Genomic DNA, 17629 nt, shown 5'->3' with positions numbered 1-17629 from the left:
GGACAGATGACTCCGGTCTCAGTGAAGAACTGCAGGACTTACAGCAGCTGACGGACACCAACAGTGAAGAAGAGCAGATGGTAGCGGCAGAAGTAGGAGAAAGTTCGGGTGACGAGGAAATCCTAGACATAATTAACGGGGCAACGGTGGAGGAACCTGGGTTATCAAGAGGGGGCCGGCCTCAGCGAGAGAGGCGAAAACCCCTTAGATATCGTATAGAGGATCGAAAAGGATTACCCTCGGGCAATCTTTTTATGTGTGTGTCTTTTTATGATGTAACGTCTATGGTTTTATGGCCGTCAACGAAGTTACTATGTTATTCGTCAGAGTCCCAAATTCTTTACGCGTAATCCGATATGTTTTCGTCTGGGGCTGGTAATAAAATTTTTAGGAGGCGCGATAAGGGCGGACCACTTCGGTACATTTTGGAGGATAGTGAAAAAGATTAATGACTTCTTTTTTATTGGGTGTTGAAACTTTTAATAGACGATAGAAACAGATTCGAGGATTTTATTTCAAGGTTTTTTGGTTTTCGGGGAGTCTGTGCTGTACTACCGTCGAGGAATGACGATTTGAAATTTTTTCTTGGCGTGTGCGTGATAGTGTGATCGACGAGCGAACGAGGTGCAATTTTTAAGTTATGGGTAAACCGGTTAATTCTTTGCGGAAAAGTGCGAAATTTTTCAATAGTGAAAAAGGGAGAAAAATACGGGGTCGCGCAGTACCGTACTAACTAACAATTTCCGAAGTTGTCGGTAGTGCGTAAAACTTTAAAACCAATAGTCTAATCTAGAGTGTAGAATTGGAATAATAAGTGACGGATGCTAGAGGTGGTGCCTCATCGCAGGGGACTTCAATCGATGCGTGTACTTACTGAGACTTCGGAAGCCGTAGCCATAAGGTAATGACTTTTTCCTTATTTTCTTAGTAGGACATTAGAATACTATAGCCGATTGAGTACAGGCCAACTGACAACTGAATTCAAGAGCAACCCAAAATGACATTAAGAACTGTCAATGTAACCTAGTTATATCATTACTTCAGCCACAACGTTTAAAGATTATTTTAATATTTAAGATAAAAATCAGTATCAAATTTACATAATATGTTGGAGTTAAAGTTGTTCGAAAAAAGATGAAAAAATTTTTTCCTTGAAATAAACCATTAATTAAGTATTCAAATAGGAAAATAAAAAGTTTACGTTGCCAGAAGTTATGCAGTCAACAATACCTATAGATGTTGTATTAATGGTATGAAATTAATACAATTAGACAAATAATGGGAAAGACCTTATACGTATAGACGTCTGGGAACACAAAATTGTATGTCATGTGTACAATTCTAAGAGTATTAATTAAAGGATAATTGTTTGATGACTGATAACTTGTTGATGAGTCGACCCAACATAAATTGGATAAAGATGGAAAAAGTAATATGATAATTATTATAGAAATACTGTTTTTTGTATCTGACTGAAAATGACACTAGAGTAGCTTGATGAAACTAAGTCCTCCAGAGACCTGACATCAAATTGGTTGTAAATGAAGTGATCATAAAATATGGGGGAGTTGAAGGGTATGAAAAGTCTGACAGAGTATGTTGTGATATTGGACCATAAAAGATGCGTAGTGTGTTGTTATGATAGGAGAGTTATCTAATCATATCCTATCATAACAACACACTACACATCTTTCATGGTCCAATATCACAATATACTCTGTCAGACTTTTCATACCCTTCAACTCCCTCATATTTTATGATCACTTCACTTACAACCAATTTTATGTCAGGTCTCTGGAGGACTTAGTTTCATCAAGGTACTCTAGTGTTATTTTCAGTCAGATACAAAAAACAGTATTTCTATAATTATCATATTACTTTTTCCATCTTTATCCAATTTATGTTGGGTCGACTTATAAACAAGTTATAAGTCATCAAACAATTATCGTTCAATTAATACTCTTAGAATTGTACACATATGTACGGTACATTCCATGTCAAATCACTCAGACAAAAAATTTTGGATCTCCAATTTGTCTGAAAATTGGTATATAGCTTCTGCGGGACGTAAAAATAAGATATTTAAGGTCAAAAAATATTTTTCTTTTTTTCTCAAAATGTTATTTTATGCGATTTTACAGTGATTTGGTGTTTATTTAAACAAATTTGCATTTTCTGTCGTAAAGTATCAATGAAAAACATAATATTTTAATAGAAAGGACTCAAAAATGTCATTATATGGCATTATAACAAGTTATTTTGAATCAAAATAAGTTTTTGATCAAATTTTATAGTGTAAAAAACGTTAAAATACCGTTTTTTCCATTTTCCTCCATTCCCAAAATAGATCATTATCGATTTGGCTGAAAATTTGCCCACAGATAGCCAAAAGATAGGACTTTAAGTGGTTAGAAGGATTTGAATTATATTACAATACCAAAAAAGTTACATGCAGTAATATCAGACTCAAAAGTATATATTAGTCCAGTCGGGATAGCATTTGACCTTGAATGCCGAGCTGCCCAAAATTTTATTTTTCTGATCTTTAGGGGAGTCAATAGTATCTTGATTAGCCATCTTGATTCTAAAGGAGAACCTGTTTTGCTCAATATCTCCGCCATTTTTAACTTTTCGACAAAAATGGTAGCAACTGAAATTGTTCCAAATAAATCGTATTTACAATTATTACAATTTCTTTTTAACAATTTTTGTCGTGAGGTCGATATTTTCGAGTTACTTACTAATTGTACTTACAGTAGACGCCTATATTTTTGGCTATAATATTGCATGTAACTTTTTTGATTGTAATATAATTCAAATCCTTCTCACCACTTAAAGTCCTATGTTTTGTCTATCTGTGGGCAAATTTTCAGCCAAATCGATTATGATGTATTTTGGGAATGGAAAAAAATGTAAAAAAAGGTATTTTAACGTTTTCTACACTATAAAATTTGAACCAAAGCTTGTTTTGAATCAAAGTAACTTGTTATAATGCCATATAATGACATTTTTGAGTCCCTTCTATTAAAATATTATATTTTCTATTGATACTTTACGATAGAACATGCAAATTTGTATAAATAAACACCAAATCACTGTAAAATCGCATAACATTTTGAGAAAAAAGAAGAAGATTTTTTGACCTTAAATATCTTATTTTTACTTCCCGCAGAAGCTATATACCAATTTTCAGACAAATCGGAGGTCCAAAATTTGTTTTGCTCCAAAATTGAGGGATTTGAAATGGAATGACCCATACACATTACATACAATTTTGTGTTCCCAGACGTCTATACGTATAAGGCCTTTCCCATTATTTGTCTAATTGTATTAATTTCATACCACTAATACAACATCTATTGGTATTGCTGACTGCATAACTTCTGGCAACGTAAACTTTTTATTTTTCTATTTGAATACTTAATTAATGGATTATTTCAAGGAAAAAATTTTTTCATCGTTTTTCGAACAACTTTAACTCCAACATATTATATAAATTTGACACTGTTTTTTATCTTAAATATTAAAATAATCTTTAAACGTTGTGGCTGAAGTAATGATATAACTAGGTTACATTGACAGTTCTTAATGTCATTTTGGGTTGCTCTTGAATTCAGTTGTCAGTTGGCCATTGAAATCCTATATGTGAGGTTTTCTCCAAAAAAATTCCAACCACGTGGGAAGAGTCCTATGTTGCCCTGGGTAACATCCAGGCATATCTTTGACATCACATGAATTTTATATAAATATGTAAAACAACTAAATCGTTTACATTTAAAGGGTTTTTACCCAATACATTTCGGTGGCTCAGGCATGCAATTTTTGTAAGTATGGCCTCTTGTTTTTTTTAAAACCTGTCAGTTTTTTAACTTTTATCTCAATTAATTAGGTTATACGTCATTTTAGGGCTTTTAAACACTGATGATGGATTTCTTAATCCGAAAACGTTTTGTATTGTGACCCTTATTTAGGGTATTTTAAAATATACCGTTTACAAAAAACCTGCTATTTTTGTGATTTATGGTATACAGCCAGCTACAGGAAGTTTATTTTCCTCGTGGATATTACTTAAAGACAAGTTGCACAGAATTTTCCTAAGACTGTTAAAAGAACTTCTGGCTTTTTCAATACTAGTTTTTATTTCGTAGCTATGATCACAAGTATCCTTAATGTTGCAGCCCAGATAGCATATTTTCTGTACTCTCTCTAGGGGTGTATTGTTTACTGTAATTTGGGCGTTTATGTTGGTGTTTTTACTAATGATCATTATTTTTGTCTTCTTACAGTTTAGTTTTAGGCCGTATGTGTTACATGCGTCTACAACATTATCCATGATCCTTTGGAGCCCCTGCGCACTATCTGTCAGCAATACTGTATCATCTGCATATCTAATATTATTTATAAGTTGTCCATTTACTGCAATACTATCTTCTGATTCGTCCAAGGCCTCTCTAAAGATGTTTTCAGAGTATATGTTAAATAATGCTGGTGACAGTATGCAACCCTGTCTCACTCCTTTTTCGACTGTGAAGATTTCGGACAGTTCATTTTCGAATCGAACTGTTGCTTTTTGTTGGAGATATAAGTTTGAAACGAGTCTTATATCCTTACCATCGAGTCCTGATGTTTTTAGGATATCGATTAGTTTTCCATGTGGGACTTTATCAAATGCCTTCTCGAAATCTATGAAACATGCATACACATCGCAGTTGACATCCCTGGCTCTCTGTATTAGAACTTGCAAGCTGAAAAGTGCTTTCCTCGTTCCGAGTCCTGCTCTGAATCCAAATTGAACTTCAGAATTGTATCAGCCTTTCTCCTCTTTCGTTTCTTGTGCCAAGACCATATGACCCAACAACATTCTCGACTGTACCTTGTCCTATTTTGGCGTTGAAATCGCGCCCATGATGATAGCTGTTCTTCTAATTTGGTGTATATGCGCGAGTGAATGATAGTAAGGAGTACTTTAAGTACATGGCTCATCAAACTAATTAATCTATGTTCTTCACATTTTCTAGCGTTGGCTTTTTTGGGAAGTGGAATGAATATTGATAGTAACCAGTCTTTTGGTAAGTAACCAGTCTCGTATATGTTGTTGAATAACTTCGTAAGAGCTGTAATTTGGTGTGCCTCTAATAGCTTTAAAATTTCACCATGCACCTCATCAGGTCCTAGTGATTTCCCATCTTTAATCCGCTTAATGGCCATAGTTACTTCTTCGTTTGTTATTTCTTTGCCGTAGGGATTGTCTATTTCATACAGACTTCGTGCAGCATCTTCGAATAATTCTTGCATATATTCTTTCCATCTTCTTAATTTATCTTCAATTGTAGTCAAAATCCTACCTTCGACGTCTACGACTATGCCTGTATTGCGTTGTTTTCTGATGTTCTGTACTTCTTTAATCTTTTTGTGCATATGGAAATCGTCATGTTTACGTTGTAGTGTTTTAATTTCGGTACATTTCTCCATCAGCCATGCTTCTTTTGCCCCTTTTATTTCCTTTGGTATACTCTTATGCAACTTTTTGTATTCATTGTCATTTCTACCTTTTAATTTCTTTCGCTCTTCCATCATCTGCAATATTTTATCTGTCATCCATTCTTGCTTCTTTTCTCTTTTTGATTTAAGATATTCATGTGAAAGTGTGTTAATACATGTCTTCATTTCGTTCCATTGTTCTTCTATGCCACTAGGAGCGTCTTCAACTATTTTCGCAAAATTCTTATTAATCTCTGTTTTTAATTTTCCTGGATGTTATTTTCTTTCAGTAGTTTTTTATATCTATCTTGGGTCTCATTTTCTTATGAATTATTTCGAGTCGTATGTTGATATTTGCAACTAACAGACTATGATCTGAGAAGACATCGGCGCCTGGATATGTTGTTGTTGAGGTGACAGAATTTCTAAACCTTTTGCTTATGTTGATAAAATCAATTTGGTTTCTTATGATTTTCCCTGGGGTATCACCGGGTTTTTTCCATGTATATAAAGCCTTCTTGGATGTAATTTAAAAAATGTGTTCGTTACAACCACATCCGTCTCTTGGCAGAATTGTATCAGCCTTTCTCCTCTTTCGTTTCTTGTGCCAAACCATATGACCCCACAACATTCTCGACTGTACCTTGTCCTATTTTGGTGTTGAAATCGCCCATGATGATAGTTAGCTCATGTTTTTTTCTCAGCTTTAGAGAGTTTTCTAGAGTCTGGTAGAAATTTTCTATTTCTTCTTCAATTGATTCGGATGTCGGTGCGTAGACCTGAATGTGTCTACAGAAACTATCGTAGGCATTTTAGTTGAATTAGACATAGCAAAGTTGTTATGTAAATTTGAAGAAAGTTATTTTTTCCTTAGGTTCTATTAGCTGTGGTTTCCATTTTAGTAAAAATTAACAAAATTGATGTTTTCATGTTAGTATTTCAAAACAGATGCAACATATTAGCGATTTTCGCAAAATTACATTTACAGTCAAAAATTATATGATTACGTAAAATTGCATGTAAAAATATTCTAATTCAATTTATAAAATAAAAAGATTGTATAACTGGTATATTTTTAGGTACTAATAAAAATCATTAAAAAGAACCAATATTGCCGTAAAAGCTATCACAACCATATTACCTATTTACATTAAGTCTACTTAAGCAAATGTTTCTGTATCCATTTTAGTCCGCTTGAGCACCACAACTTGAATCCACATGAAGCATTTAATAATGATTTCAAAACGACGCGACGTCTTCATAGGAGTGTTTATTGAATATTAGGCCTGGATCCCACGTACCAAAAAAAGTTGATTAATAGCAAGCTGAAAATTTGTTAATAGCTAAACGGTGTCTAGTCGGTCAAACTTTGATGTACGGGAACACTGGAACAGGGGAAGTTTTAATTGTGGAACAGGTTAAAAATTTGGAACGTCAGACTACGAAAACGTCCCATATATTATGTCGGACAGACCTTATAATTGATTTGTTACCCTTTCATTAAACTCTAATGCAAAAATCAGACTGCTATTTATCACCTATCATAATTCCTGTGATTTGACATGTTCTACGTGTCGGACTTATTAAAATGCCCAGTTGGTGATAAATATCAGTGTGATTTTTTCATGAGAGTTTAATGAAACGGTAACAAATCAATTGGAAGTTCTGTCCGACAAAATACGTGGATAGTTTTCGTAGACGTAGAGACATGGTTCCAAATTTTTAACCTATTCCACAATTAAAACTTCCCCTGTTCCAGTGTTCCCATACATCAAAGTTTGTCCGACGAGACACCGTTAAGCTATTAGCAAATTTTCAGCTTGCTATTAATCAACTTTTTTTTGGTACGCGGGATCCAGCCCTATATGTGTAAGGTTTAACATAAGGCTTTTAAACCTTGAGAGATATTCTGTAAAGACTTCAACTCAACACTTTCCTTCTTAAACTAATTTATTTCTTTCAATAGACAAAACTGTGTCAAATAACTGCTTATTGGCAGCTCGTATTGTCATATTTTCAATGATTACTTCTCTCATCTTTTCATCGTTACGTATTTTAAAATCGTTTTTATCTGCTTCTATATCTGCTTTTTGTAAAATAGGTTCTACTAAGTCCAAAGAATGATCTAAATTCCTCTCTAAACTTTTTACCGCATATTCAGGTACTATTGTCTCTGCAAAAAAGTTTTCATAACTTACAACAAATCGAATATTGGTTATAGGACTAGAGTGCTTAAACGTTTTAAGTATTTGGTTGCGTCTGACATCCCAAGTGTAAACTATACAATCAAGACTTCCGGATGCTAAAATCGTTTGGGAAATGTTTAAAGCTAAACATACAACTCTATCAATGTGTCCCTTAAACACCAAAGAAGTATTTTCGTCTATGTGATGAGTTAAACTTTTCACTGGTTCCTTAAGATTGTAACAACGGATATCCCCATTTTCCAAGCCAACGAACAATGAACCAAACCATGAATCAAATATTACGCTATTCAAGCATTCTCCGAAAGTTAAATTTTGAAGTAATTCGCCGGTTAACAAGGTATAGATCCGGCAAGTTTTATCAACAGAGACTGTTGCAAAACGGGATTTCCTACCAAAACATCCTAAAAAGAAAAAGCTAATTAGTTAAAAAAAATTGACTGAAATGAGAAGTCAGTACAAATACCTAAACATTAGGTACTAAAGGGTATTTACGCAAAAAAGCATTTGTATGCAGTAATAGACAATCAGCCCTGTGATGGATAACCGAAGTTATCCTTAACGTAAAGTTATCCTGTAGTTAAGTTATAATCCTCAAATTGGTGTGATGTATCATATTTAACTTAACTACTTGCGTTATTTCTTGACAGTTCTTGAGTTATCTGATATATCAACTGTCACTTTATAACGCGACGTTAAACCCCAAGTTGTGAGATAACTCTGTGGTTATGTTAAGGATTGTAAGGTTAGGTTTATGTTTTGATTTGTTTTTAGATAGAAATCAAGTGAATATTTAACGTAGAACGCTGCTTCAGGTTGTCCCAGGATCTTGTCGGATTTTATTTTTAATAAATCAAATTTAATATCAAATATAAAGCAGCACAAAATTATCAAAAACATAGACATAAGATAACAATTAAAAATCATTAAAATAATAAAAAATCATAAAATAATTAAAAATCATCAAATAAACGTCAAATTGAAAGACAGTTTATTTAGAAGTTCTACTAAAAATTATTAATTTTTAAGGTTTTTTCTTAACTTTTTGAGTATTACGAGTAGTATAAAGAAGTACTAAACCAATTCTCTGTAAGAAAGTGTGAAATTTCGCGCCTAGTTAAATTTCAGAAAACAAATAACATGGAAGGTATACCACCCGAACAGTGGCGACGCGTGACTTTTTCTAAAGTGTTACCAAACCTGATGTAAAAAAATCTTATTTAAAAAAAATTATTTTGAACCTCCCAAATATAAGTTTTTGTTTTAAATCCTGTGGGATAAAATTAAACAAATCACTATTCCCAAATTATATGTATGTAATTATGTATATGTAACAGGTATAACAATAAATAATAAACAAACTAAACATATTATTCTGCCATAAAATTAACATAAAAAATGAACAAGTAGGAAAAAGCATAGATTTTGAAAACTATTTTTTATTCATATTTTAATTCTTCCACTTTCAATAATATCATATTTTTTTCTTCAAAATTATATATAAAAAAATATACAAGGAGAATAACTTTTCAAGTAGTTGATCAATTACGCAATACGTAGCAACACTCTTGCATGTTTAAATGCACGCACACTGTAATCTGTAATAGGTACTAAACTAATGTTACCAATCCTCAAAATGGTGACAATACTGATATACACAGCGTGCCCGCGCTGTCTCTAACAGAGCCGTCGCTCCTTCAAAATTTTCAGAAACGAGCTAGTCCCGAGCGGTAGCGCGGTTTCTCCTGCGTTACCACTGCCAGTATTGGTAACGGTATATAATAACGTGCAATGGATTCACATATCTCGCCAATATTTTCGTGCGTCTAGTTGGCTATTTACTGAATTAGGTACTATTTTAACAAATATTTCTGTTGGTAAAAAATATAAATGGAATTATTTCATAACAGTCATAAAATATTTATTGCAAAATTTTTAACTGTTACCAATGGTAACAGTGGTGACATGGACGCTTCGCCAGTGCACCCGAACCTCCAGATAGAGGGACATTTTATGTAGAAATGGAAGGAGATGGGATAATGGAAATATGAGGAATTAAATAAAAATAACAATAGGGTAAATAATAAGGTAACAAACAAACAAAACCAAACAAGTAGCACTATTGAGGTAGGTAACAAATTTAGTTCCAATAACGATGAAATTTTGTTAAATTTAAATCAAACAGATAAGTCAGGTAAGCAAAATTTAAGTTAAGTAATCAATTTAAGATTAAAACATAGATGTCAATTTGGAGATAATGCACCTTATATAGTACATATAGAAAAGAAAGGTGTTATAAAATTGGTAGATAAAGAGATAGAAGATAATGATTTATTATCATTAATTAAACCTAGATTTGGAATTAAGTTCGAAGTATTAAATGTAAAAAGAATTATGCGGAAAGTGATTCAAGATAATGGTAATACTATTTATGTAAAAACAGGAACCGTAATTGTCACTTTTAAAGGTCAGTTTATACCAAAAATGTAATAATAGAAAAAATGATATACGAGGTGGAAAATTATACACCCAGAATAATCCAATGTTTAAAGTGTTTGAGATTTGGGAATATAAGTGCCCAATGTAGAGGAAAAGATAGGTGTGAAAGATGTGGCGAAGAACACAACAAATCTAACTGTTTCAATCCGAATAATTTACTTTGTGTATTGTGCAAAGGAAAACACAAAGCTACTGACAAGGGAGCAGATTGTACAGAAAGACAAAAACAGGAATATATTAAAAAATATGAATAATGAAAATATAACATATTATGAAGCTAATAATAAATATAAAAAATATTATTCAACAGTAAGTAAATAACAAGAAAATACTTAAAATAAATATACAATATCTAAACGAAAACGATCAAGTAGTATTGATTTTAGTAGTGTAGATAAAGAAACAATGGAAGCACGCAGAAAAATTTTGCAAACACCAAAAGTACAAAGTCAGCCTTATTATAATTTTAATAATCCCATTTATTCTAACAAAACACACAAACACAAAACGATATTCCAAATAATATAGGAGAAATAATAGTAAACTTTATTTCAGCAACATTAAATCAAATTTAAACTATTTAGAATGGGAAATAAGCCACAATATTATTAAAAAATGATTTTTATTAACGTTTCGACGCCCAAATCGGGTGCCGTTGTCAAAATACAAATGAATTAAATTAAATAAAATTAAATCAAATGAATCACAATTTAGATCAAAAAAAGTTGGAATTATTAAAAAACAATATTTCACAATTATTATTACCTCGTGGTGGCTAACGTTTCATTTCTTCAATGGAATGCGGGATCAATTAAAACAAATAAGGGTTATTTAGAAAAATTCTTGTATGACAATAAAATAGATATAGAATTAATATCAGAAACTTGGTTAAAAAAAAGTAATTTTATTAACTTTACTGGTTATAATGTCTTTAGGAATGATAGAGATGATGGATATGATGATGTAGCCATCCTTTTGAAAAAATTAATTAAATTTTACAACAGTCCTACTTTTCACCATATCAATGACATAATGTGCAATAGCATATCAATTAAAATTCAATCCGGCAAAAAGATAAACATTTATTCAATATACGTAAAACCCAATCTTAAAATCACAGTAAATGAATGGAAAAAGTTTTTTAATATTCTAGAGAAGCCTTTTATAATTGGTGGTGATTTTAATAGCCACAATTATGTTTGGGGTTGTAGTATTGTAGATACTATAGGAAAAAATCTGTTAGAAGCTATTGAGGACTGCAATCTTGTAATTTTAAATAATGGTAAAGAAACTTTGATACGTAGACCGAATAGCAATAATAAATCTGCAATAGATCTTACAATATGCTCAACAAATAATAGTCATTTTTTCGATTGGGATGTTGTGGACGACATTAGGATCAAATCATTTTGCTATTGTTATTAAGTCAAATATTAATGTTAATAAAGCGGAATGTGTAAATACAAAATTCCAATGGAACATAAATAAAGCGGATTGGTCTCTTTTCTCTTCTATCACTGATAATTTCATGGAAATTGATAATAATTTAAGTTACCAACAATTTTTAAATAAATTAAACGAATATTGTAAGATATGTATACCGGAGAAGAGAACATGGACTAATCCAGAGCTGTAAAAGATACTTTTTAAAAGTATCTAGATACTTTTAAGATACTTGAGGCAAAAAGTATCTTAAGATACTAAGTATCTAAGATACTTTTTTGTGAAAGTATCTAAAGATACAAAATACCGGAAAAGTATTTAGAGTAAAAATATCTTAGATACTTTCAAGTATCTAAGATACTTTTGAGTATCTAAGATACTTTTAAGTATCTAAGATACTTTTAAGTATGTAAGATACTTTTATGTATCAAAGATACTTAGATGCTTTTCTAGTATCTAAGATACTTAGATACTTTTGTAGTAACTAAGATACTTTTAGGGTATAATATAAAGGTACTCGGTACTCTACAGTAGATTGTCGATACTTTTGTTTTAAAAACATCATTCTAACCCTTTAAATTATCATACAATTTTAGTTTAACCCAGCAGGTTCTTTGAAATCGTATACTTTGGGCTTTGGGGTAGATAAGAAATAAAAGACGTTAAGTTATTACAAACTAATAACTATGTATTGAAAACAAAAATCAAACATTAAATTTTCAAAACAATATAAAATAAACATAAATTCATGTGTTAAAAACAGCATAAGATGCATTATGCATTAAAAACAGAACATTCAACATAAATAAATTTTTAAACACAATAGGATAGGATATAAAAAATAGTAACATTTTGGTAGCTAATAACTAGTTAGTATAACCACTAGCTTTTAGTAAAACTAAATTTTCAAAAGTATGATCAGACAAGGCATGACGTCGGGGTGAATTAATAAAAGTTGCAAAAGAAAACATTCTTTCAACAGCTGCAAAAGAAGGAAATGGCGTATTGAACTTTTTAAATAATTGTTCTATAATATTATATTTTTTTAACATTTGTATGTTGCTTTCAGAATCGGCCAAATATTGTAATAGTTGCAGCTCAGCTTGTCGTTTATAATCTAAATCAGTATAGCCAGTGTTTTCGTTTTGCGTTTGAAGATCGGAGTTAATATCAAATTCAAAGAAGTCGTTTTGCATTTTGTTACTTTTCATTACAGTAGTAATGTTATTTGTACTTACATCAAATTGTGTTAATTGTTCCTCATTTTCCTTCATAATTTTTATAGCTTCTGTAATTACCAAATCCTTAATTTCACTAAGGTCATTTTCGATATTCCTGATTCCTCGAAATGTAGTAAGCCAACGTGTTTTAAATAAAGGATTAGTAACTGCAGCAATTATTGCAGATTGGTTAGTCAACTTAAGAAGTTTTTCAAATCTGGAGTTTAAAGATACTGTCAGAGCGTTCAAAATAGGTTCCACATATTTAAACTTATTGGTTTTAAGCTTTTCAATTTTAACAAACAAGCTTACGATTGATGGTAGAAGGAAACCGTAGTACATATTTTGTTCGCCTTGAAGAATGTCAAGTGCCAAAGCAAACGGTTTTAGTATTTGGCATAATTCTGCTAAATAATTTAGATCAGTATCTCTGAGCCGATCTTGTTTTGCAAAATTTAATTTTTCGTATAGAGATTCCAGTTTTTCTTTAGACTTAAGAATCTGGTTCAGAGCATCGAACATGGAATTCCAACGAGTCACACCCGGGTAACTTAAAGTATGTCCTAATACTTTTTTTATCACTTCAGCTGATTTAGGACGACCTGCTTTTTCCATATATGATTGATTACACCTAGCTATTGCTTGTTCATGTTTTGATCTAAGAGAACTGGTTGAATTAATTATTTTCATAATATCAGTAGTTGTTATTAGGGCAAGTGTATGACTTGCACAACGTATGTGTTCAGATAAAGTAGGTATGATCATGATCAAATTATTGTCACTTAAATTATTTGGAAGGAGATAATTTTCGTTTTCAAATATGTCAGGAATATCCTCTTCATTCTCCAAAATATCTTCCTGATCTTCCTCAATGATGTCGATATCATCTTTTGGCACTTGTTGTTGATGTTCACCGTCGTCACCAGTGTAGTGTAAAACATTATTGATACCAAAAACACCAAATGCTTTTGACAAAATTTTAGCGGTTGTCAGTAATTGTTGCTAACACTTTATTTGGATGTAGATTATAAGCAGTATGTATGTCTTCTAATAGTTCAGCTATACGGTCGTGTGTATGCGCTCCAGAAAATCTTCTACATGCTAGCGGTGCTGACTTTCGTAGAAGTTTGTCGTCAATCCAATGACATGTAACACCAAGAAAACTTCGGGTTTTGCATGACCAAATGTCAGCCGTCGTGCAGACGTAACGGATATCATGTAATGTTAATTTTAAGTTTTCTTTGTTCTCAGACACCATAGAGGAAATTTTTTTTACAGCTGTAGGCCTGGATATGATTTTTAAAGGAGTAATTCCCTTAAATAAATTTAAAAAGCTACGATTTTGTAACAACGACAAAGGTGACATGGTATCTACAATAAACTGAAGAAGTCTTCTGTTAAATTTATCCTGTGTAACATTTTCGGTCTTTGTAATCATTTGTCTAATGTTCATTTGCCTATCATTGATATTTTTAATTTCCAGTTTTTTCGTAAGTTTAGAACTTAAATAATCCTTATAAAATGTTGAATGTTTCGTTTTAAAATGTTTTAAGAAGTTACTAGTAGAACCTGAATTTCCCTTTAAATATTTATTATTAGGTAAACACATTCTACACTTAGCTATAATGTCTCTTGTCCCGTCAAGTTTTTCTAACATTTGTTGCGTAATTTCAAAATATTTCCCATCAAAGAGATTTGAGGTTGCTGCATTATGATGTGAGGATTGACTATTAGTTACAGAAACAGAACTAGTAAAACTACTAGCAGCAGTAGCACTAGTAGCAGCCGAGTTGTCTGAATCTGAATCCTGATTTTCATAGGTTTTTTCCGAAGATTTTGAAGAGGAGGCACCGCCAAAAAATTTTCTGAACTTCTTTTTTGTTGTTGTTTCAGGACTTTCAGGAACATATGTAGGGTCTTTTTCATCTTCAGTTGGTGTAAAAGGGTCAGGTTCAGGTGATTCAGGTTCAGTAAATGTCATGTCAACATCGACATTTAGTTCTTTATCATGACAATTCTCATATATATCCATCTGAAACAAAATTGTCAAGTTTTATGTGGCCCCGACCCTAATTTTGTTAGCACTACTATAATTATTTTTTGAATGATTTTACAAGGACCACGCTGCAATAACTACTTAAACTTCAAAAAATAAGATTTTTAACACCCTGTATCTCTTAAGGTAGAATTCCGCACCAAGCGACCGAGACAGGAGACCGCGACAGGCGACAGATAGGCGAGGTCTCCCCACGACAGCTCTCAATGCAATTATATCAGGGTAGTTCTGCAGCCCGCGACCGAGAAGAGCGACCAACTATCGTTTATCGCGACCTATCTGTCGCCTGTCGCGGTCTCCTGTCTCGGTCGCTTGGTGCGGAATTCTACCTTAAAACTTCTAATTGTAGACCCCAAGTATTAGAGATTGTTTGAATCGGCTTAATGCAAAGAATAAAAAAAGATGAAAATATACATCAGGGGCAGGGCGTTCCATTTAAAAAAATATTAATTAGTTAATCCTGGAAATATGAAACACCCTGCCTGTATAAAAGTAAATAATTTTAAAATGTGATATTTAAAGTTGTCCACAATTTTTATAAATAGGTTTTTTTTGTACAGTATCAGATATATCGAACTTTACTGCACCATTGGGAATTGGGACACCCTGTCAGAGCACAAAAATATCATGATAGTTTATATAAATATCAAAATATCGGATATATTTGATATATATCCAAATGTGATATTTATATATTTTCGAAAAAAGTTACAAAATGGAAAAAAAGCAGAAATAATAAGTTTATTCAAAAGTAAATATAAAAAAAACATGTAAAACTAAATAAAAAATTAAGTATGCTAGTAAAATGTGAAATGATATTACGCTAAAGCGAAAAAACAAATAATGCTAATAGATACATAAAAGATAAAAATAAGAAACAAAATTAACAAAAATATAACCTTTGATGTCTTTGAAACAAAACCATAAATTCCTTCTTAAATAATTAATAAATTGATACACTCTTAAGTCTTCAATATAAATCAAAATAAAAACAGAAAAGCAATAATATTATAAAATAACTTAAAAACATTAATTCCCGTCAAACTTTATAAGTCTGAAATGTAGGAAATGAAATAGAATATTGATGTATATCTTGATCTTGATATTTATTATAGATAAGTGTCAATATATATATCAGATCAGGATATATATTTTGCGCCCTGCACCCTGTAGATACAACCGTAATGTTAATTTTATTTTGATTTCTTTGACCATAGGACTTTAGGTATTCTACTCTACATTGCAGGGATCAGGGATCATAATTTATTGAATCACTTCATTTTTTAAATTTAAACAAATAAACATTTTATTTAAATTTAAAATAGGTTATAAAAAGCAAAGAAAGGAACTTACCTTTTCTAGTGCACTAATATTTTTTCCTTTAGCGAGTACGAACGGCAAAGGCAAACTAACTTAACGCTGTAAAGGATAACGGATAATGCTGCGGGCCGGCGGGCGGGATGCAAATAACAATACACATCGTCTCTCCCGCTACGGCCGGCGCGACAGGTCGAAGCTTGTCGGATCATGAAAAGTATCTATTTCTCAGGTCCTGAGTAAGTATCTAAGATACTTTTTTGTATCTAAGATACTTTTTTGTATCTAAGATACTTTTAGTATCTAAAGATACTTTTAAAGATAAAAGATACTAGATACTTTTAAGAAGTATCTAAAGTAAAAGTAACTTTTAAATGAACCAAAAAGTATCTTAAATAAAAGTATCTAAGATACTTTTAGTATCTTAGATACTTTTTTTATCTTTTTACTAAAGATACTTTCAGCTCTGGACTAATCCACGATTTAGAAAAACTTGGTGGAATGACAATTGTAAAAAGGTAATACAAGAACAAAAACTAGCTTTACGCAAGTTTAAACTACAGTCTAATATACAAAAGTATATAAATTATAATAAATGTGTAGCAAAAACCAAAAAAAGTTGTATTAGACAGTAAGCGTAATGTATGGAGAAATTTTTGTAAAACTTTAAACAAAAGTACACCAATTAAAGATATGTGGAATCAAGCCAAACGATTACAAAACATTTTTAAATCAGTGACTGAAGGAGAATGGGGTGAGGAGTTTTTAAGAAAATTATGTCAAACAACTTGAATAACTTTGTTAATATTGCCTGTAGACTAAAACTACTTTGAGGTTTGAAAAACTGGTATTTTTACACGAATTAAAAAAAAAACTTTTTGCCTAGGTTAATTACGGTCAAAGTTATCCACTTTTTTTTATTTAATTCACAGCTACTTTGTTGATAACCATTAAGCAACCTAGCTAGCGCCATTTTGAAGTTAAAGGTATATAGTTTATGTGTACAAGTTTGAGTAAACTTTGATCTTTAACAGAGTGGTTACCAAAGCTTTAAAAATGACGTCCTAACGAAATCGATTCGTAGTCGGTGGAGGGGAAATATTAAAATCCGTACACTCAAAAAATTAAATTGATTCTTCAAACATATATGCTGCGATTAATATCTCCGGAGTTTGTTGAGTGATTTTGATCATATTTTTTTTAATTTGCATGTACTCGTAGTTATTTAAAGTACGTTATGTATACATACCCCTACCAATCATTACAAAATATTAGGGGGAACCCCCCTTATCACTTAGGGATATGAAAAATCGATTACGACCGATTCTAAGACCTACCGAATATACATATCTAATTTCATAAAAATCGGTCAAGCAGTCTCGGAGGAGTAAGGCAACTAACACTGCGAC

At 31.8% G+C, this 17629-nt stretch overlaps 1 protein-coding gene across 1 annotated transcript in view; it reads right to left on the bottom strand.

The window, feature by feature from the left end:
- Positions 1-7413: 7413 nt before the first annotated feature.
- Positions 7414-17629, bottom strand: part of LOC114333435 (WD repeat-containing protein 18) — a 67510-nt gene continuing 57294 nt past the window's right edge. The window contains exon 3 of the mRNA XM_028283303.2: positions 7414-8089. Within this exon, the coding sequence (XP_028139104.1) occupies positions 7422-8089 (668 nt within the window). The 3' untranslated portion in view covers positions 7414-7421. The remainder of the gene's footprint in view (positions 8090-17629) is intronic.

This window comes from Diabrotica virgifera, chromosome 3 (assembly GCF_917563875.1).
Source record: "Diabrotica virgifera virgifera chromosome 3, PGI_DIABVI_V3a".
In the NCBI taxonomy this organism is placed as follows: domain Eukaryota; kingdom Metazoa; phylum Arthropoda; class Insecta; order Coleoptera; family Chrysomelidae; genus Diabrotica; species Diabrotica virgifera.
The sequence above is the reverse complement of the archived record's forward strand: the minus strand, read 5'-3'. Positions and strand labels throughout refer to the sequence as shown.